Below are 22,766 nucleotides of genomic sequence, written 5' to 3'. Positions count from 1 at the left end.
ATCACGTTATTCGAAGATTTTGCTATTAACATAACATTCCAGTGTAATATGTAACGTTTCTGCGCACTTTTCAATTTTATAGAAATACTGCGATGTTCGGTGACGCCTTGAACATTAGCGTTGCCAACCGATCACTATTAGTCAATATAAATCACGTCTCATGAAGTCGTGCTGTACTGGTATATCAGGGTGATAATGCACACAAGTGCTGTAGCTTAAAGGTCCTTTGATATATTTACGGCAGTAGTAGAAACATTAATTAGTACTATAGCCGAAGAAAGAAAAGTTGACCAGGTGCTACAACCGATAGGAAAGCGATCATCAATGAAAGCTATTTGTACAAACTTTCAGATTTTACGTTTTACCTTTCAAGCAAGGGCGCTGTCAAAGTCGCAGAAGTCGCCCAGGAAACGAAAACCACCTAAATGCGTGAGTTAGTAAGTGTACCACCAGATGAAGGTCATGTTTCCAGAATATAACCAGTGATGTCACTTACAAACAACCCTACGGACCTCTGTAGCTTACGAGTAGTTAGTCTGGAGAGCTGCGCAAGGAGTTACTTTTAAGCTGAACTACCCAACACTTCACTTAATTAGCTTGGCTTTTACTTCTGCAGAATTAGAAAATTTTCTTTCTTGAGACATGGCCCGTGATAGTTCTGTTTATGCTGCGTACGGCATTTGGGCAAGCACTTGAGAAAACGGAGAAGCGGCTTCCGGTTTCCGTGATAACTGATACTGTGAGGAAACGAAGGACACTTTTATTGAGAGCCTCAGTTTAGCCGCCGATGATTCGCTGGAGGCTCTCGTTGGGGTCTAGCAACTAGGAAGTACTTGAAACTGGGCTTGTTGGTGCATATTCGTTAAAGACATGAGAGCGCAAAACGGGGACACGCTTCTCGAAAGAGAAGCGTGTAGCCTGCAAGCCTCGACTATCTGATTGCAAAGTGCTATTGAAAAGCCGAGATAGGACTGAACGTGAGCTTGTGGAAGCCTTCTATATCAAGAAGCGAGGTGATAGTTGTATTAGTGACACGTCAGTTGTTCTTCGCCACAGTGAAATGCTGTTTCTTGATGCGTATTTGTGAGAGGCGATTGTCTGCGATCAAGAGCATGGATAAGAGCAAAGGCTATTTAAACATTCTTCCCTGAATAAATCCTGTTGAAAGTGCAGCGCTCGTCCTGTTCCCTTCCTCGTCCGTGTCCCCGTTTTGCGCTCTCATGTCTTTAACGAATATGCACCAACAAGCCCAGTTTCAAGTACTTCTTAGCCATATTTCTTCTACATCGGGCTCTCTGTTTTGTGTTCAACCCTCGCCTTCCCATGTTCCCCTGCTCATCGCAAACATCGTCACCTCAACGTGCCGGGCCAGGCTACTTGGCATCTTCCTGCGAAAAGGACTCGTTCCTAGTGAAGTCGCCGGCCTCTTCGGTCCTTTTAAGCCTACCATAGGGCACGCCAAACGAATCTGCAAGATACTCCGCTCCGAACTGTGGTACCAAGTGAGGCTGCTTCAAGATCTTTTACGCGCAGCATGCTACGCCCAAGACCAAGAGTGGCTGGCGGCCATCAGACATCGAGAAAGCAAGAAGCTCGCGGCCCAGACAACCGAACTTTGGTGGAAGTGTTCTATGAACCAAGTAACGAGACACTTGGAACAACTCAAGAAGGGGGAGACCAAGAATCCAGGACGCCACGATGTGATAGTCTTGGGAGGAGCCGAACTCCCGGAAGGAATAGCAGCAGTCCTAAAGGAAGGACCAAAATTCAGCGTACAAGCCAAGCTTAAGCCACACGAATGGCTGGCCCTCAACCGACGACTGGCCAACAAAACAACGAAGGAAAACCAGGAAAGGTGCCTCTTGGACGGCGTCGACACCCTCACCAGGTCAGTCAGGGATCCAAACCCTCCCAGCCATCGAGCTGATCCCACGGCGAAGGTCGTTTCGTTTTTTAGAGCGAAAGATCTGCAGCTCGTGCAGGCAGACAAAGAAGGCGGTTTTGTGGCAATGCCGTCCGGTTTATTCAACGAAAAGGCAATAGAAGCAGTGAAGAAGAATTTCAGGTCCGTGAAAGTGAAGACGACTCAAATGAAAAAAGATGCAGTGTCGTTGTGTGATGAGCTGCAACTGCAGACACTAGCCAGGGCCATCAACAAGTCTGAAAAGAGCAGCCTTTCGGTTTTTTTCGCCGCCAAAACACACAAGCTTGAAATGCCTTTCCGGACTATAGTAAGCGAAAAGGAAACTTGGCAACGACAAATCAGCCAATTTTTGCTCAAGCACCTGAAGACTTTGGAAGTAGAAGACCCCTTTGCAACTAAGAACTCGGATGACGTGATAGCCTTCCTTCAGACTCATAGGAACATAAGCTCTGGTTTTTCTATTGATGTAGAAGATCTTTTCTACTCTGTTCCGCATGTACATCTCTATTCTGCAGTGCGTAATTGCATTGACAGAAATGGAGCCACTGCTTTTCAAAACGCTACCGGTTTGAATGTGGACAATTTTTTGTCATTACTTGAGTTTTATCTCAAGGCCACTTTTATTGACTTTAATGACCAAACGTATCTACAAAAAAGGGGCATTTGTATTGGCTCGTGTGTCGCCCCGGTACTCTGTAATATGTTTTTATCTGAGATTGACCGCTCCTTGAGTGAAGAACTTGACACGGATTGTATAGTCCACGTTTTTAGATATGTCGACGATTACCTGATCCTTTTGGCAGATAACGATTTTACTTTTGACGAAGCAGTAGCTGATGTTTTAGGTACGTTTGGTCGGAATAGCATGGGTCTCACCTTCACACACGAACTGCCTAGCAGTAATAACAAATTACAGTTTTTAGATCTCACCCTAACCTTCCACCCTTCACACGTTTGCTGGCAGTACTGTCCACGCGCAAAGAAAGATTTGTTGCCTTTCCATTCGAACCATTCTAAGACCGTTAAGAGGGCTATCGCTTCCCAGTGCTTAGCTTCCGCACTAAAGAAGTCTTGCCACCATGCCATGCACGCAAGCTATGCTTCCCAGGTGTCCAGGCTGCAGAAAGCAGGCTTCCCGGCTTCCCTGGTTCTCTCCGTGGCGCAGACCTTGCTGAAAAAGCTGAAGGGCAGCAAGGAAAACAACCGACCTCAAGAAAAAAAGCAGGCAAGGCCGGAAGTTGTACCTTACGTACACCACACTTCTCATAACCTGAAGAAGGTGGCCAATAAGTATGGCGTCGATGTGGTATTTTCAGCGCCGCGAAAACTCGCCGGAATGTGTTCACGGATTGGAAGAACAAAAGTACAAGAGTGCACCATCAGACACCGAATGCCACATGTCGGCTGCAAGAAAGCAGTAGTCTATGAGTTCCCGCTTACATGCGGCAAGGTGTACGTTGGACAAACCGGCCGTTGTCTTAATGAGCGCCTGCTTGAACACAAGAATTCTTTAAACAAGAGAGGACATCTTCCAGACCACTGCCAAGCCTGTTCGAAAGAGAAGCGTGTAGCCTGCAAGCCTCGACTATCTGATTGCAAAGTGCTATTGAAAAGCCGAGATAGGACTGAACGTGAGCTTGTGGAAGCCTTCTATATCAAGAAGCGAGGTGATAGTTGTATTAGTGACACGTCAGTTGTTCTTCGCCACAGTGAAATGCTGTTTCTTGATGCGTATTTGTGAGAGGCGATTGTCTGCGATCAAGAGCATGGATAAGAGCAAAGGCTATTTAAACATTCTTCCCTGAATAAATCCTGTTGAAAGTGCAGCGCTCGTCCTGTTCCCTTCCTCGTCCGTGTCCCCGTTTTGCGCTCTCATGTCTCTAGCAACTAGGTTCCGAGGCAGGGAGAGCGCTTTTGGACAATGGGCACTTCAGAGCGTTGAGCCAAGAGAAGAGACAGTGTCAATGTCAATGGTTCTTGACCCAAGCGCGGCAACTAGCAGGGCTCTTTTCTTGGCATCGTCAATTACTTGGTTAGCTTCGAAATAGGCTTCAACTTTGAGGAGGTAAGATTACCACTTATCGTTCTTGTCGTCGAACTCTGGCAGGTGGTGGCCCATTGCTGCAGGAAGGTCCGATGCATGGATGCTATCTTGTGTCAGACGAATCCTCGTCGCCACTGTTACAAACGGGCCGGCGGCTGGCGGACGCCTGCCAACGGGTCGGCGGCGGAGCCCGCTAGGACGAATCGAGACGGGTGGCTGGAGCAAAAAGAATGTGGTTTATTTCCTGGCTTGGGTTTTTATAGCCAGAAAAAAAAACGAGAAGGAAAGGAAAGGAAAGCTGTGCTTGGCCGTGACGCGGTCCGTGTGATAAGATGAGCAGGGCGGAAGAGGGCACACGTGGCGCTGACAAAGCAGTTAGCTGCTCGCTGCAGCGGAGAAGGCGGAATGGAAATTAAGGCAATGGGATTGCTGTACATGCTTGTATAGGTGTAACCTGGCGGGGTATAGAAGTAATTTCGCTTGAACTCTACGATAAATGCGAGCTTCTCGGATCACGAAGGACGGGTGCAGCGGTGTGTCGTGATCGTTGGAGTGCATAGTTGTCACCACTTCGCGCAGTTTAGCGTGCGTTCCCAGACACCCTTATAGCGTGGGGGTAGCGGTCACGGACTCAAATGAGATGCCCTCGACTCCGCGTGCCAAGCTCAGCGGAGACCAGCTACCAAGTGACAAGAGGCTTTTGGTCGTTTGGTGCTGAGCTTTCGCCGGTACCAAGCCAGAGAATGGAACTGAGCCAAAGGTTCAAAACAAAAATTCAGGGGGCACTTTGACTGTATAAAGTGGGTAGAGGCGGAAGCGTTTTCCGCACCACCTTCGTTGTTTCTGTGGCACCGGTGGCGTCACATAATTGACTACTAATTACTAAGTGATGACAAATCACTAATTAACGGTTAATTACTGATTAATGCCTGAATACTAATTAACTGCTAATTAATGACGCTTAAGCTTCGCCTCTAGGAGTGGAACGCGACCGCGCGTTGTAGCGCTGCCAAGGAGTCCACGGAACACCACCCGTTCAGCGCGATGCCTTGCCCTTTGAACGCAACGCTTTTTGAGGAAAGGAAATGGCGCAGTAATTCTCTGTCATCTCGGTGGACACCTGAACCGCACCGTAGAGGAAGGGAGGAAGTGGGAGTGAAAGAAGATAGATAAAGAGGAGCCGTAATGAAGAAAATGAAAATTGTATTTGAGGAAAGGAAATTACGCAGTAACTGTCTCACAAAATTCAGGGGGGGCACTTTTTTGACCTAAAGTGTGGTCACTGATGCCCCTAAGAGTGGAACGCGACAGCGTCTTGCAACGCTGCCAAGGAGTCCATAGAACGCCATCGCCTATTCGGTTGTACGCCTAGCTGGTCAGTAAATTGGTTTTTGAGGAAAGGAAATGTATCTGTCTCTCATTTGTCGGTGGACACCTAAACCTCGCGGGAAGGGAATGGAGGACGATGAGAGTGAGTGAAGACACCGTATTCACTAGACGCGCCTTTGTTCATTCTAAACCATCGAGCTGGCATGGCGGAGTGGATAGCATGCTCGTCTCTCACGCCGAAGACCGGGGTTCGATTCCTGAGCTCGACCAATTTCTTAATCGGTTTTATTTATTTATATGGCCTGACTAGTAAAGCTAATTAGGCTATTTGGGTCATTTAGCAGTTAACTAAGCTCAGTCCCACTAAATTGGAGCATCACTATACGATCCCTTCAATTGGTTGCATGGTTACTAGCCAAAGTACAATTGGCCCCGTTTGAAATTCGCGCACTGTGACGTCACGACCGTTTCCACCAGTTGAAAAGCGTGACATTTTCTGTCGACAACTGCTGCTTACAACGATGAGACATTAAAGGCTTCCGCCTTAAAACAAACATCGTACAGCAATGAGACAATACAGAGGATTTCACAGTCACTAGTACAAGCACACACAAAGTGATTAACAAAACAATGCAACTCGTGCAAAGTTACTCTGGGGAGAGATTACAATACAAATGAATTATTACACTTAAAGTGCACTAACTCTCAAGAGAGAGGCAAACGAACAAAACACAATTTGTTCACCGGGCACTGCGACAGTCCGACGACCAGAGGTTCACACGGGGCTTTCCCGCAGTCTGGAGCGCGGTGTCTCGTTGGACCGTGGCTGGGTGAGAGCTGTTGTCCAGGGAGTCGAGTGGGCGCTCTTCTCGGAATCTTAAACTGCGACTCGGGCTAACCGACAGCGGTCAACGCCCTTCTTATGTAGGCTTGTTCCACGTCTGTTTGTTGTTCGCGCCAAGGCAGGAGCGCACATACACCCAGTATCGGCCGTGCAGTCTCCTTCTCCTTCTTGCGGCGGGCGCGTGTCCCCATTGGTCGACTGGTTTCGAGGTGCTTGGAGATCTTTCTGTCGTGGCACCGCCGCCGACGAGCGAGTTAAGAGGGGGAGGAAATCTCAGCACACGCAAGGCTCTGCCCTCTCCGCCGGTATCGAGTAGAAACGCCTCCGACATTCCAGAAGGTTTGGCGTCATGGCTGACGCAATCCCCTTGGCGTCGCGTCGGCGAGAGGGGGTGGAGCGGGCAGCCACACACACAAGGCTACTCGCTCTCCGGGGTTTCCTTCTTTCCGGTTTTACGACGCGCGCTGCCGAGATGCGTCCACGCGGCTCTGTTTTTTAAGCGAAAAGCTTCACTAGGCTCGTCAACAAAGGGTCTGGCGTGCGCCGTGATCAGTTTTAGCCACAGCTGCGCATGCGCGAATCCGAGCGACGTCACGCGGAGCGCAGGTGGCCGCTGCTGCCGCAGCCGTCGTCGCCACCGCGCGCTGACTCTCGTCTGAGCGGCGCCGCTTCTCCTCCTCGCCACCGTTTTACCCTTCGTCGCTGCCGCGCGGTCGCCACCGCCGTCCCAAGAGAAGGTTCTTTTGCAAGGCGTTGCGAGAACGAGTGAGCGGCGGCGGCGGCCATAGAAGAGGCGGCCATCCTCGCCACCGTTTGAACTTCCGCCGCTGCCGTGGGCAGTGCACATTTGAAAGGAGGAGTATATAAGGCGCGCTTGCCCATAGAACAGGCGCAGACACTCGCTATGGAAGGAGATGAAGAAGCAACAGTCGGACGGCGGAGAAACATCGATCTAGAAGTGGTAGCTTGAGAGTTGGCTGAAAAGCAGCGAGAGCTTTTCGCTTATCCAGGCTTAACCTTAGCTAAGCCAAAGCCAATTTTTTGTTTCTGCTTTTTTTTCAGAATTGCGCCGAATTTTGTGACAACAGTATAGCTTCATGGCCGACGAAGACAAGCCCGCTGTGGAACATCGGTGGGCTTGGGCATGGGATCACTGACGCTTGGTGAGAAATTTCGCAGGAGAGCTGAAATGCAACCGCATATGAAAGGCATCGAATTCACTGGTTTTTAAGATCTACTGTTATTCACCAACAACTCCGGCTCTGGCGGGCAGCTCTCAGAAACCAGCAACCCACCCGAGCAGGCTCCCTGCGAAAGAGCCCTGCAGTCACCACGCGGAAAATTAATTTCTTAAAATTGCTATTAGATATTGCACATTAGAACAATAAAACCGTCAGTCGGTCTACAACTCTGCACTCTTGGTGGAGATATTATGGCTGCAATGCGCATTTCACAGACCGGCACCAGAAAAAAACGACATTGACCGTCAATCGATACCGTCTCCTTGTCTTCCGATGGCGCCCATATACCTGGTGAGCGTAGTGCCAAGCCAGATGTGCAGTTCAATAAAGTTGATGTGCTCTGTGCAGCGACGCTACGCGCGCCATAAGTAGCACTTAATTTAAGAGCACAGTTCTTTTGCCATATCTTTTAAAGTGTGACAGCTCTAGCCATTTAGTCTATATTCTTTTTGTAGTCATCCTGAGAAAGAACACCACTTGCAGTTTCTGTCTGCTTGCTTAAAGAGAGTTTTCTATGTCTCCAGAAATTAGGACTTACAGCTTTTTCAAATGGGCGCTAATAATTGGGTGCTTTACGTGCCCATTCGATAAGCGCTCTTAATATTATATGTTATATGCACTGGTGTTACTTATGCGGGAATTGTCGACTCACGCCCTAGTGAAAAAGAACGAGAGGCGTGCATCGGTCATTTATTTCCACAGTCACATGAAGATATATAATTTAATAATTTAGCAGGATCACATTCGTCTATCGCAATTTTTATTTCTGTAGAGTACGACTCGAATAATTTAACACGGTGAGGCTGCGCAGGACTGCTCTCGGGGTAAGCCGACGTAGGATAGCGCTTGCCTAAATATTTCACGGCAAACTCGCGCTTATGTGCCGATCAGTGTGGATGTATGGCTCCGTCAGTGTGCGCTCTAGACGATGCAAAACAATCGAAGAGGAAACGAAGAATTCGCTGTCTGGCGTTTTAAAGCGGTGGACGGGAAGATGAACTGTTAGACGGTCCACGAGCGCTTTGCAGAGAACTTAAAAGCCATCAAATCTACGGTGAAGTATTTGGTACACAGGCTGAATAACAAAACAAGGATATTGGGTTAGATAGACCCAGCGATTGTCAAATTGGCAGGCTGCCTCGCACAAAATAATGTAAAAATGCTTGGCAGCCTTCGTCACTTGAATTTAGTTGATGAAGCCTGTACCCACTGGCGTTTTTCAAGCTCACGTATATTATTAGCCAAGTAGTACATTAAAATCTAGAACTTTGTAGCCGTCTGTACGCAGGTGGAGAACAAAACAAATGAGGTCACCCGTTTCTCCGCTATGACTTCTCGGGTCAGTAAACGATGCCTTGCTCCCTCAAGTTGTTCGGATGCAATGGATGGAAGGTATGTAAAGAGTTACAGCCGCTTTGATACAATTAATTTTGTCAATTCTTTTATATTATAATAATCCGTTATTCAGTCTGATTGCTGTGGCAACGATTTCATTGGAGAAGTGCAGAGCTAAAATAATCAGAATGATACGAAATTGTGATAATATCATTACATTACAACCCTCGGCTTATGAGACAGCATGGCCACCACACCCGCATGCCGTAGTAAGGCCTCCAGATACATACATACTTCTTTGCGCTTGAAATATGACCATTAGTTACGTTTGCCCGGCGACTATCTTTTTCAACATATAGCGGTTCGTGTTTACATATTTTCTTCCAGTAAGGCATATCGTGTATTTAAACATATTAAGCTAGGTGCCTCACAAGAGCTGTGTTGTCATGGGGCTGCGTGACTTTCATTGCAGTGCAGAAGCCTTCTGTACGCATGCTCTCTGTTTTTGGCACCAGAACAATCGGCCATTGATACTTAAAGGCTCTTTTACCTCGTTAGCATGTGGACATTCATGTAACAGTGCTCCCAATATATATTTTTATCGCGAAATTCTGACAACATCTTAATGCGCCAGCGATGCACTCAATTAAAGGAGAAAATGATGCGGATCCGCACGCCGATATTTTTTAGACTAGTTAGAGGTGCCGCCGCATCGCGGCGTCGATTTGGCGATAATCGCTAGTAGTTCCCCTAATACCAATTTCAACCCTTCAGTTCCTAGGGAGACCGCCCTTGCTCTAATATAAAACAGGGCATCTTGCATTGGTTTTACGCTTTTTTCTTCCATGTCTTGACTGTCGAGCCTTGCACAAACATGCAGCAGACATCATTCTGCCTTTCGGATTTGGCATGATGATCTTTTTTTTACTTCTCCCTAAAGGTCGCTTTTCAAATGTTCCTTATAAATGTAGTTTAGTCAACACCAGTATAACTCAACAGTCTCCGACAGTGAAGTCATCAGCCAAAGAACAGCTAGAGAACTTCAATCACTGCACTGGATTTTTCGACCTACACTATAGTATTCAATAAAAGATGAGTGTTTCAGGGCGCCAATTACAAGCAGATAAGCATACTTTATAATAATAATTTCTACATCTCTTGTGACCGTGTCCCGGTGCTTCATATTACGACTATGCCCTCTGCTGCTGATTTTGTCAGGCCTTGAAGAAACGTAACTGTGCACCGTAGTTCAGAAACTAACCAGACCGCTTGAACAACGGTTGAGAGAAAAGGCCGCCTCCACTGATTGGTTGAGTGGAACGAGATACACACAATAAAAGCCGCCTAACTTGCTACTGTCGACGAGGGGCGCAAGATTGACTGATATGAGCGGCATAGGCTTTAGGGAAGGCGCGCAGTGCATCTGCGCTCCTCCCAACTAGGCTTTCGGGTCAGCAAAGGGTTCCCTATTGAGCGGCGGAAGGGAGTAGAGACCCCTCGGCTAAGCGCGAGGGAGCCGGATAGCGCGAGTGCCTTTGAATCCACTCTCGGTTGCCGCCCAATAGGTGGCAGCAGCTCTCGCATGCCCCGCGCTGACGTCACGGCCCACCCACCGGAACACGTGGCCTCGCGCAGGGTCTCAAAAGAAGCTGCGATCGACTGGCGAGCGCGACTGAACACCACAGTGTGGTCGAAGATGCGTCTCCGAGTTCTCTCCTCTCGGCGACAGACCAGTGGCTAGGGCCATGAGACGAGCGACACCGCGTCGGGCTCTGTCGATGCTGCGGCGAAAGAACTGGAGTCGCCGCGCTCTTCTTTGCTGCCGAAGTCTTCGTGTGTGATTTGCTGAATGGGGATCCCGTGGAAACAGGAATACACCTAACACGTGTGGTGTGATATCCAGTGGCCGATTTATTTTCTTCTTACATGATGACAAGCACTGTGTCCAGTGTGACCCTCAGGAGCCGATAGCGCCTTGAGCCTGTTCTTCCACTTCGTGGAGGGACAGCCACGCTGCCTCAGCCTTTCGGCAATGAAGCCCGGACCACGTGCTCTGTCCTTCCTTCTTGTGTTGTTCTCGTTGCGAGGTAAGTTCTGCGCATGCACGCATTAGTAGGCTGATATCTTTAGATGGCCGTGGGAGGCAGTTTATTTTATTTATTTTATTTCAATACCCTAAAGGCCCAATGCGGGCATTACATAAGGAAGTTACCAGAATTATTACTTTTATCAGTGGAATTACCTGAATTCTGGACAGAGAAATCGCTTTGAAGTGTTCGGTTTCATTGCACTGTTATTTCATTATATAATTCTAGCTCCTTGAGATTCTGTGTGAAAGCAAAATGTAGGCTCTACCCACCATACGACCATTGCAAAAGTTCCCTCGATTACAAAAGCTACCAAATGAAATGGCAAATATTAATGCGGATCTAAAACGTGAGAACACGTAAGCTCTACTCGATGGTGTAAAAGTTTTCTTGTGTGGTTGATGATGCAAATAAACGCATTTTTTCAGGCCTTCAAATAACATTGTCATGTGAACAATCTTATAGGCCGCCGGATACACACATTTACGTTAGCACTTGAAATAGAAGACTTCTGCGCAAAGAAGTTCGGCAGTTCGCTGGAAGTGGAGGATTAATTGCAGAATGACTGGCCTTTCCACAAGAGCATGCAGACAGGGTGTGTTTTTAAGGCTTGTACCTGTTCTCTTCTCAAACCAAAATTGGGCGAGAAAAAATATTTTCTTGAAATGGAAGGCATGCGTCATATATTGACATGCAGAGCGCGCCTATCGTTACAATTCCTTGAATTTACACGACTCACTGTTGAACGAGAGATAGGTGGTGAAAGAAAGTAGTCGAGCGCGTTGTAAGTCTGTTACTTCAGATGCAGGATTTAGCAATGGTGCTTAAGGAACGGCTAGTATTCTAGCCTATGCGGAAAGAGACAAAGCGAAAGCGAAAGAGGCTAAGCTTGTTCTGGAAAAAGATGAACTGGTCAATTATCTGAGCCACGATGTTGATGGGATAGACGCTCTTTAAAATCCAAGTTTCTCTAGCTATGCTCACACAGTACGTGGCCACTTCACTATGAACATAGAATATGCGGCAGTAACGACTATTTTTGATACCCAGGGCCGCTTAGATTTTAAAGGACAGCTTCACGTTCGCAAGCCGTGCACCCAGAAGCTTTTTTAGCCATCGTGGGGTAAATCACTCTGCGTCGTTCTAGTTGATCTTTGAAGATAGCAGCTTTCACAAAGCGCCGCCGGATGTTTTAACTGTAAGCACAACACCCGAGTGCCTTGCAATCCGGTTACCTAAGGAGCCGACGCACTTGATATAAAATACTTTACGCAGATCGGCTTACCAAAGCCCTGACGACTGCATTATTAGACCCGTTCTATATAATCTGTTGCGCAACCCCGTAAAGTCATTGGATCCGCGTCGAGTGCAAAGCAGAGGGAAAACTTCATATCTTTTGTATAGTTACGAATCCTGCGCTCGACGTTCATCACAATAAAACACTTTTGATTGGTTTCAGAAAAGTCGACAAACTTAGGGCGACATCTTTTTGTAGATGTTCCGTGGTCTTTGTCAATGGTAGGCAAGGTGCATCTCTTAAAAGCACCACATATGATACACGTCGTCAGCCTCGAATCTTTTCTGAGTAAAATGTTGTCTTGTGTTCGACATTCAATATGAAAGGTATAATCATGTATTTTGTCGAAAAAATTTGCACTATCAACAGTCTTCCATGGCACACTTTGTTAGTTTTATGGCTACTGTCGAAAATATTTTAAGTCACAACGATCAGTTCTTATGCAACCAGTTTTTCACAAGTCTTTCATTTTAGCACAGGTTCCTGTACGTTCCATGATCACTCTGTAGTGGTGGCCTGAAGTTAAGAATAAGATAATTAGATATCTTCACCGCGCATTGAGAAACGTCACTTGGGTACTGCCTTTGCATAGACACATGTGTAGTGCGGAAAGAAATGGCGGGAAGAGAAATAAGCCACATACACTTAAGGCTGCATGCAGTACGAACAGCTATTTCAGCCTGCTATTCCTGTAATTTTTACTCTACCTTATTCCTAGCATATCCTTTCAACATGGTAAGAACAAAATGAGATGTGACTGGATTAGATGATGGTTGTACCAAGGTTAAATTATTGCAATTCGCCAGTTTAGTTCATTGTAAAAGACGTATTTTTCCAGGCAAAAGCGAACTCTGGACTGCTCACTAATGTACAGGTGGCTCCGATTATAAAGATCACTTCGAGAGGCTATTTCACGGCCAAATTTGCTTGATGTCTCTTTTCTTTATTGGGAAAGCTGTAAAAGGTTGCAATGCGTCGTATTGTAAGATAACACATGGCGAGGTCCGACATGCAGTTTTCGATTCACGATATTTTAGTATATTGCATTCATTTTCATACAGCATTGCTTCAAAACACAGTGAGGTGACGCTCACAGAAGTGTCTACTTGACTGAAATGTGTTAAAAGGCAGAAAACTAATGACATCGACCAAGCAAAAGAGAAATTCAAACAAGGACAGCTTACCTTCTCGGGCACTGAACCTAAAGCGTAGACCACAAAGCAGCGTTTGCCCAGCATTTGGTCTAAAAGCGTCGCCGCTCGGCGCCGGCAACTGGCTTCTCGGAACGCAGTTTGAAGAGATAGTGGATGCTAGGAGGCCAATCTCCTGCCTGCAGCTAGTCATCCTAACTTTTCGGCGCCGACATGGTCTGCACAGGCCGCTGCAAGCTGTCACGCCTTTGCTCAAGTTCCAACCAAATGGAAGCGAACAATTGCTTTAACACGAAGCATGCCACTAAGTCCCGTGAGTGCGCAGTGGCCGCGGTGTACGAGATCCTGTAAGCTGCGCATTTACATACACGAGGTGTTTCAGGGAAGATTTTGGTAATTCTCAAAAGCAGGCTTCTTTTTGATAAAAATGTGCCTTTTGCGGCAGAGTATTACTAGTGTTGGCGGACACCAGAATGCCGGTGAATTGTCTTAATTAATGATATAGTTAACTAATTCTTGACAATTTTTCTTACTTTCAGAGCTAGAGTACTGGTTGCAATTAGAGATTTTTATCTGGTGGTTAGTAATAGCCATATCAGTTTTTAGAATTTCAGAAACTCAGTTACCTTCGGCGCTGTGGCTCGACAAGATTTGGCTACACAGTGCCAAAATACATGCGCCGCCGCGGTGGCTCAGTGGCTATGGTGCTCGGCTGCTGACCCGAAAGACGCGGGTTCGATCCCGGCCGCGGCGGCTGAATTTGTTTGGAGGAGAAATTCGAGGCCCGTGTACTGTGCAATGTCAGTGCACGTTAAAGAACCCCAGGTGGTCGAAATTTCCGGAGCCCTTCACTACGGCGTCTCTCATAGCCTTAGTCGCTTTGGGACGTTAAACCCCATAAACCAAACCAAACCAAACCAAACCAAACCAAAATACATGCGCTTTCGAGTAGCATGCATGAAAAGCAACTTTTCCAGTGCGCATAATAAGTCATAAAAGCCAAATTTTGTCTAGCCACAACTTCAAGCGTAATCAGCTATTCGAATTCCTAAACACTGATGTGGCTATTACTAACGACCGGCTACAAATCTCTGATTGTAACTAGGCGCCTAAGTCTACTAGTTAAAACGTTGGTTATTAAAATTAGTTAACCAGCTTAACACTGAAGACGACTCAGCAGTTTTTTGGTGTCCGCCAACACTCATAATAGTATGCCGAAAAAGCCATATTTTCACCTCAAATACCCATTTTTGAAAATAATAGAGTATTCCATGAAACACCTGGAATAGGGCAGAAAGGTCCTTCCCTCAACAACTGACTAGAAAAATGCACAGCTTAAGTTACTATAACAAATAATAGGCTACCGATTCTGCCCCGTAAGTTGTCATATGCGCGAAATATATTTTACCTGGGAGGTTTCTTATAGGCGTTTGATTCAGAAGTCATGAAGGGACACGTGGGTTAACGGTAAATTTGTTCCTGAAACAATAATTTAGTTAGCTGCCGCGGTGGCTCAGTGGCTATGGTGCTCGGCTGCTGTCCCGAAAGACGCGGGTTCGATCCCGGCCGTGGCGGTTGAATTTCTTTGGAGGAGAAATTCGAGGCCCGTGTACTGTGCGATGTCAGTGCACGATAAAGAACCCCAGGTGGTCGAAATTTCCGGAGCCCTCCACTACGGCGTCTCTCATAGCCTGAGTCGTTTTGGGACGTTAAACCCCATAAACCAAACCATAAACCAAACCACTAATTTTGTTGCCAGTTCTAGGAAATGTTTTCTTTTGTTGGTGTCTGAAGGTAGGGGATGGTTTTGTTTTTGTTTTAGGGATAGGGGCGTGTGGATGATCTTTTCTGCTCCTCCAATTATTCAACGTTCTTTGCTCTTTGTGGTTGTCTATGTGATCCGCATTTTCATATGTGTAATCACAGACATTTCCACTGTGTAAGAGTGTGGCTGGGCACACGTGTTGGTATTATGGAGTACATTGCTGGAATTAGAGCCGAAATGTACTCCATGGTCTCAACGCGTTTATGGGTTCGCTCGTGTGAGGCATGCGAAGAAGATTGTGTACTTCCCGTTAATCTTCCTAACCGGCCGATGCGGACCTGCCGATTATCCGCAACCTCAGTTGCTCGATCAAGCTATGATTTTCGCGTGGTTAGCTGTTCAGTGTTTTCTGACTTTTATTGCAGCTAGTTAACAAGAAAGTTATGCGCCCTCGGAAAACAGTAGTTTCCTGCAAGTTCATGAATCTATTAGCACCTCACTTTGCGCTACTTCAGGACATGATGCTGGTTACCCACTAAGGAAGCTCTAGGTTACATCCTGAAGACATAAAACTACGCATGAGACAGGACACAGAAAAGATGCAGACAGGACGAGATTAGACTAACAACTGATTTATCGAACGAAACGACCTTCCTTCAAGGGCAACGCATGCGCAACCAAACTTAACGCCAAAAGCAAAAGTACCGTGTCTTATCAACCCAAAAAGTCAAGTTCTTTCTCATACAGGTCTTCAGAATGTCTTACCAACTAGCCTCTCATCACACACTTCTAGGTTACATCGTCTTGAAGACTCAACTTACTGTACGTATATAGCCTGCATCGGTTGTTATAAAGGAGCGTTTATATAAAGGACAAAAAAAAATGTGTTGCATCAAATACGAAACTAGCAGCAAGATGAATGACGCGCCAGAAAGAAGAAAATAAATGGGATCAGTGCCATGAACCCAAAGAATCCAGCAAATGCATTCATATACATAAGTTAACATTGACAGCTGTGCATTGACCGCAGGTTCGCTCTATATGTCAGCCTTAACACCTACGCAAACAGCGGCACCAGTGTATGTAGTCATCTTCTGCTCCCAGCTGGGCGGCGGAGAAATAGGGCAAATAGATGACGAAATAAACCTTCCTTCTTATTCCTCGCCTCCTTTGCTCAACGCGGCGCGCCGCTTGTCCCCTCTTCTCCTCCGACTTTTTCCCGAGTGGCGCCGAGGGTCGCGCCCCGCGTTGCGTGCGGAAATGAGGCGGCCGCGAAAATATATCGATCCCTCGCTTCCGCCGGCGGGCCCTCTCTTGTTCTGCTTTTGCGCTACTTTTTCTTCATGCTCTGGTGAAAGTGCTTTCTGTGATTTGAACTCAAGCGTGCTTCTTGCTGCCCATTTCTTTGCGTTTATGCCGTTTTTTTGTCTGCAAGCAAAAGGTACACCTTATTTACAAGCAAAAGATACGCCAAGCGCCTTGTCCTTGGTCACCCAAGTCGCCGATCAACGCAAACAAACGCTCCAGCTCTCCTTCCCAGCAATTATTTTTTTTCTATTTTCTTCTTTATTCGCCAATTCTTCAACTGCTCGGGCCCCTCATCGCTCTTGGATTAAGCACCGAATTCAATTTTGGATGATTGGGTGAATGTCTCAATGACAAAAACCAACGTAATATTTTTACGGATCCATCTACCATGTTTTCGTGGGGGGAGTGGCGGAAACACGAGTTGAGAGCGATGTAGCAGATTTCTAAGTAGTCCGCGTGCTTCCTACGGTAGCAACGCGTTTCTGGCGTGACTGACAGTTTGATTTCGGAACGAGGAGGCCTCTTAGTGACCATGCTGCTGTTTGGCGAAAGTTATCTGCAGCATTTGCTGGCGCTTAGAATGCACCAAGATTTAAATATTAAATACTGCAAAACAAAGGTTATGCGCTTCGTCAGCACAATCTTCTGGCCATTTGCTATGCCGTTCTTGTGTGCACCTTTATTTTTGCTGGGGCACCTTGCGTAGTGTTTCCAATGCGCTTCTTGACAATTTTGGGCAATCACATTCTTTTGTCAAACGCTTGCATTAGGCCAGGTGAGGGATCATCCGAGCTCTAGCATCTTTAAACGCAAGGAATCAGAGCGATAGATCACCATCTTTTATCCTTCCTCGAAGATGAAAACTGGCACAGATTGCTTTACCATGCTTTAATTATACCTGTAAAACTTTCATAGAATTACGGCACATTTATCTCAAGAGTGCTGATACATAATTATTCAGCAGCATGCAGAACGTCTTTCATTATCCTTCATTACTCGCTGAGGTATGCTTGTACGCTGAGTGTAAGTCGTCTTACACTCACGTTGTTAACAAAGCCCCTCTCACTCGAGTTAACAGCTATAAATACCTCAGTGTAATAATATCCAATGATCTCAGATGGGATTCATATGTCACCTATATCACATCAGCCGCCGTGAAAAGACTCCTGGTTCTCAAATGCATCTTCAACAACAAAAATGATTGCATACAGCGCTTTCGTACAATCGGTACTTGAATACGCGAACGTTGCATGGTTTCCGCTTACTAAATATCTCATGGGAAGTTAGAAGCTATCCAAAGAAAGGCAGCAAGACTTATGATTAACAACTACAGGCCTACTGACTCACCCACCTAACTACTGAAGAAGGCCGGAATTCTCACTCTGGAAAATAGAGCTAAACTGGCACGACTAAATCTACTTTACCAGCTTCTCCACAATCAACTTAACCTTGATAAATCTAGGTACCTGATGGCCCCAGAGACAAGACCTACACGTCAGATTTTCAGAAACATTAAAAGAGCACATATTTTGTACTGATTACCTGAAATACTCATTTTTTCCACTAACTATAAGAGAATAGAACGCCCATGATTATTTCATTACCAGGAGCACATAACTAGATAACTTTACTCAGTTGGTAGAAGATTATCTTCGCTCGTAATCAGACTTCGATTGTGAGGTTTTGTTGGCCGCTTCCTTTTTATTGCCTTGCCATTTTAAAATCAGTGTTAGCGTGTTTCTAATCTACCCAGATATTCCAAGCTTATCCCAATGCGCTATGCAGATATCCGAATGCCCGGCGCGTTCGCTGCAACTTGCACTGTCATGCTTGCAGACTGGTTCGCGCGGGCGCCGCAACCACCGTTGACATATCGGCCTGCCGGCGTCTTGAGGTCGTCGCGCCTTGCCAGCAGCTGATTTCGTTCACTCAAGCCACGGTTGAGAGCAGCAGAATCGTAGCGCGCGAATGAGCTGGTCACGTGATTTTTTTTTTTTTTGTATTTCGCGGCCTTTCTTTGGAGCTCGGAAAAAAGATACACGTGAGGTTTTCTTTACCGCAAATGAATGGAATGGGGGTTTCCGAAGGTGCTCTTCAACTTTGCTATTCACATTTTCTGTATAAAGTGAATATTTATGCATTTAGAAAAATTATCTTAATTGCTAATTAATTAATTGCAAAACAAAAAAATTGCCTATGATGCGCAAGCCGGTTGGTAGATGTATGTAAGTGGTTTCCCTGGTCTACCTCAAATATTTTATTTTTTAACTCTTGGCTAAAGTCAGCGTGGACACCCTGTATATACACCAAAAGTGACCGGCTCTGCCGTCATTGACAAAAGTTGGCTTAGTCGCTTTGGGACGTTAAACCCCATAAACCAAACCAAACCTAAACATAAACCAAACCAAAAGTTGCGTTCCTATTGGTGGACGTATGGTCTTCTGTGAGTGCCGTAATTTTTTTTTCTACAGGGCTAAACAAGCGGTGAAGTGGAAATGGTGATCATAAATGATGGCGCAATTAAATATTAGATGCTTGTATATGAAATTGCGTCATAAATAATAAGCTTCTTTTCAGCCAATGATACGCTCTCAGTGCATCTGGAATCTCAACAGTTGAATACCCGGCAAAGTGAAAATGAAACAAAAAAAACTTTTCCACTTCGTAACTCTGCTTTCCTTCAGGTGTGAATATTGGTAGCGCAGATTTCTCGTGGTTTGGGTTAATTCTGACGTTCCCCAAAAGGGATTTTAAAGGAATAAAGTAAGTGCTTTATAAGCATTCATTTCGACGTAGAAGCTTCCGTTAACTCCTCTCGGTCGCGACTACATTGAAAATTCTCTGTCGTGAAAATTCCATACCTTGTGCGGCGCTCTTACTTGCTGGCAAGCAGGCGACAGTAGCTTGCTCACATATGCGGACAATTTAAATATTACAGGCATTAAGTGGCTTTTCTGACCCATTATGCCGCTCCGCAAGCGCTGAGTGAATCTATGCAATTTCGCACAGTTTTGGTCTGAGTGTCATTGAATCAGATACGCTCAATGGAAACGCTGTAAAATTTTCATCTAGCATTTTTCAAGTCAGATCCCAAGACAAATTACGTTGAAATGACAAGAAATTTTGTTTCACAATATACAGACCATAGAAGCCACTCTAAGGATGCAAAGTGAATCATATTTTGCCTTCGAACGAAGCTTTACATAAGTATTTAGTTACTGCTCCTTCTGTGTCGAAACATCATTTTGCCAAAGTACCAGTAATTATTTCTTCATGCACTGAGAAAAAGAGCAAACGGATCTCTGGATGACTCACACTGCTCACACCGGAAACACAGGTAACAAGTGACTCCCGGGCGCGGAAGGATTCTGTCACTGCGCCTCGCCTGGGTGCCGTGCAAAGTGCTGCGGCATGCGAAGTTTGGGAGCTGAGTTGCTAGCGTGATCCACAGTACGCGCAGCGACAACCACGCTATATTCGTGCGAAACGCGGATTGTTTAGGTAAAGCGGATATTGAACGGCGCACGGCGTGGGAACGAATGCGTCGCGCATCGCTGTTCGTCTTCTCCGGCGACGACGGCGTGTTTCAGCCAGATCAGGAGAAAACATTGAGTCGTGCCAAAACACGAAAGAAATAAGAATGCAGGACGGTTTGCCTCGAGTCTGTGATCGCTGCAAGCGCAGCACCGAACGCAGAAATGTCAATCTAACGTTGTTTTGCAGCGCTCGCTACATCCTGAAAACTGCTTCTGAATTGAAGCTCCGTCGAACTTCGAGCGGAGGCCCACGTATGCAATCCATGAAAGTGGGCACAAAAGTGATTCAAGACGGAAACGAAACTGCGCGCACGACAAAGAGATTCCAAAGTTAGTTGTGTCGTTTTTATTTTGGGACTAGCACATTTTTTTGTTTCCAAACTTTCTGCCATCGCCGTTGGAGGTTTTCATTTTCTCTAAAGGAGGACACTTGTGTTCCTATCAAATGTTAGCTTTATGAGCAGAGAGAATGGTTATTCAGGCAGTGCAATTGCGACAGGCCATGGTAAGGCTTATCCAGCCTTTGCATTAACGCCGCCAACAAAAGAATGGTTCTTAGGTAAATTTTAAAAGGGAAGTGAAAACCTTACAGCCCGCTGAGGTGGCTGTGGCGAGAGGGAAAAAGTACGCGACAGGTGGGCCAGAGAGTGACGTCACTCTGCTGTGATCTTTTCGCACTTGTCCAGCGACGTTCCTGTTTGGAAAAGGCACGTCGGTGGTCTTTGTTTTCTTCACCCAAACACTTGGGATTCTTCGCACTGCAGCGATGTACTGACTCCCGTTTTTGAAGATCAAAATGATTACTTTAACACTGAGAGTACAGAAAACAGAGATAACTATAAGAGAGCACATAATTTTAATAGTTAAAGTGTTTATTAATGCAATGTGGCTATGCGTATGATTATAAACAGGTCTTAGCTGTTACAAGACAACTATTTGTCTATTGAAATCTAGTCTTAGAATACTTCGTACAGTATTCAGGGTAATAGTCTCAACAAGATGAACGGATTTCTGTAAATGTTTGAACTGCTACCAGCGCATTGTTCTGGCTCCTTTCTGCAAAGAGCTTAGAACGACTCACCTTTGTGGTGCTTAGTTTTTAATATGGAGGCACAATATAAGTTGGTCAAATGTTTAGGGGAATCCCCCAAGGTGGAGTAGATTTGTAATAAGGGAGCAATTACTCATTGATATCCACCCAAGCGCAGCCATACGGCTACAAAGGAAAGCTATACAGCTTTCTCAGAAACTTTGCACTTAAAGAAAAATTCGTCCTGGTCCGGGGTTCGAACCCCGGACTAGGACGTATTTTTCTTTGATCAATTCGCTCTCGCCCTACTATAAGCTTGCCGTCCCGGTTAGCTCAATTGGTAGAGCGACTGCTCCGGTGAAGCGGTTGTCCCGTGCTGGAACCCCGGACCAGGCGAATTTTTCTTTAACTGCGAAGTTTCTGAGAAAGCTGTATAGATTTCCTTTGTAGCTGTGTGGCTGCGCTTGGGTGGATGTCAATGAGTAATTACTCCCTTATTACGATAGAAGTTCATATTTTTTTTTACTTCGAAACATAGCTCAGCAAAGAGACTGCAAAGACGGGACTCTCATTTTCCCGCCTTTTTCCATAGGCTACCTTGAGGGCCATTAGTTTAGCCCTTTCCGCTGACGGCACCAGTGGCTCTACACAGCACTTGAGTGGCGTGTATGAACACATATGGTAGAAGAAAATGGAGGGCACACTTGTGCTCCACGTAAGTGTGTGGCGCGATAGCGTTAATAAGTTTGTGGAGATGAATGGTAGACACAAGTCGTTTTCGGGTCTCCACAAATATCTCTAGCAGGACCCGCTCAGCCAGCTGGGAACGGGACAGCACGCCGCCATTTGTGCATAGGTTGAGCAATGCGCTACTGACCTGGAATGGAATTCTGGCACCAGTGGGAGGCCTGCGCGACCCACGTTGTTCTGTATTAACCTCTGGCGAGAATAATTAACCTGTCGCGAAGTCAATAGTTTGACTGCTACCTCCCACGGTTGTCATTTTGCTCACAATCCGGTGGGCAGGTTTAATGGCACCAAAAGGTCACGTGACATGATTGTTCCACCTAGGTTGCTTTGCGGATTTATCGCTCACTACGCCGATGGCGACGACGCCGGATTTTCTTCTGAACGGGAGTCTTAACGCTATCGCATTATTATTAGCAGACGCCCAAAGAATCCATAGCCTGAACTGCGACAGCACAAGCAGCCCGTTGAACCGGTTTGGTGACGTCACGCTCGCAACCCTTAAGCCGAAGACGCCATCAGTGTTTGTCTTATTAAATAAAAACAGCAGCTTTACTTAGTTATGATTATGGTGTAGCGCCCGCCGACGCTATAAAGCGCCGGCGCTGAGATCGGCGTTACAGCGCGCGCTAGAGGAAAATAAAGACGGACAGCGCGTGCTCGTGGCGCACGCCCGGCACGGGCAGTCCGGAACTAGAAGCCTGCCACGCTGGTCGTCTCTGTCTGGTGCTCCGCTGCGACCCCGCAAACCCTCAACAGTGGTGACCTGGCGAACCGTGCCTTCTATCTCAGCGGCGTTCCAGCATGGCGTACTGGCAGCACCCAAGTTTCGACCCGCCGCTCCCGGCGTTCCGGCCTGCAGGCGTCGGCGGGTGGTTCGCCCAACTGGAGGCTGCGATGTACCTGAACGGCATCACCATCCAGCCGTTCAAACACGAAGTCCTTTGTGACATCCTCCCGGCCGACCTCCTGCGTCGGCTCACCTACTCTGCTTTCGGCGACCGGCCATACGATGAGCTGCGTGCGGCCGTCTTGGCGTACTTCGGCGCCTACTACGTTCCGCCGCCGCTCTACGACGCAGCGGACCCGTTTTCGCCGCCGCCAGCCTCTGGCCCTGCACCGGCCTCG

At 46.6% G+C, this 22,766-nt stretch overlaps 2 protein-coding genes across 2 annotated transcripts in view; both read left to right on the top strand.

Moving 5' to 3' along the window:
* Positions 1-1,097: 1,097 nt before the first annotated feature.
* LOC149339779 (uncharacterized) lies at positions 1,098-4,165 on the top strand. Its single transcript, XM_089550994.1, has 2 exons — positions 1,098-2,180; positions 4,052-4,165. Exons 1-2 carry the CDS (start codon positions 1,221-1,223, stop codon positions 4,163-4,165), a joined length of 1,074 nt encoding a protein of 357 aa, XP_089407120.1. The 5' UTR covers positions 1,098-1,220.
* A 6,242-nt stretch (positions 4,166-10,407) lies between these two features.
* LOC149339778 (uncharacterized) overlaps positions 10,408-22,766 on the top strand; it is a 52,377-nt gene continuing 40,018 nt past the window's right edge. The window contains exon 1 of the mRNA XM_089550571.1: positions 10,408-10,804. Coding sequence (XP_089406697.1) covers positions 10,750-10,804 — 55 coding nt within the window. The 5' untranslated portion in view covers positions 10,408-10,749. The remainder of the gene's footprint in view (positions 10,805-22,766) is intronic.

This window comes from Amblyomma mixtum, chromosome 6 (assembly GCF_055824585.1).
Source record: "Amblyomma mixtum isolate Tamu chromosome 6, ASM5582458v1, whole genome shotgun sequence".
NCBI lineage: Eukaryota > Metazoa > Arthropoda > Arachnida > Ixodida > Ixodidae > Amblyomma > Amblyomma mixtum.
Note: the sequence above shows the minus strand (reverse complement) of the source record. Positions and strands in the feature narration are given on the sequence as shown.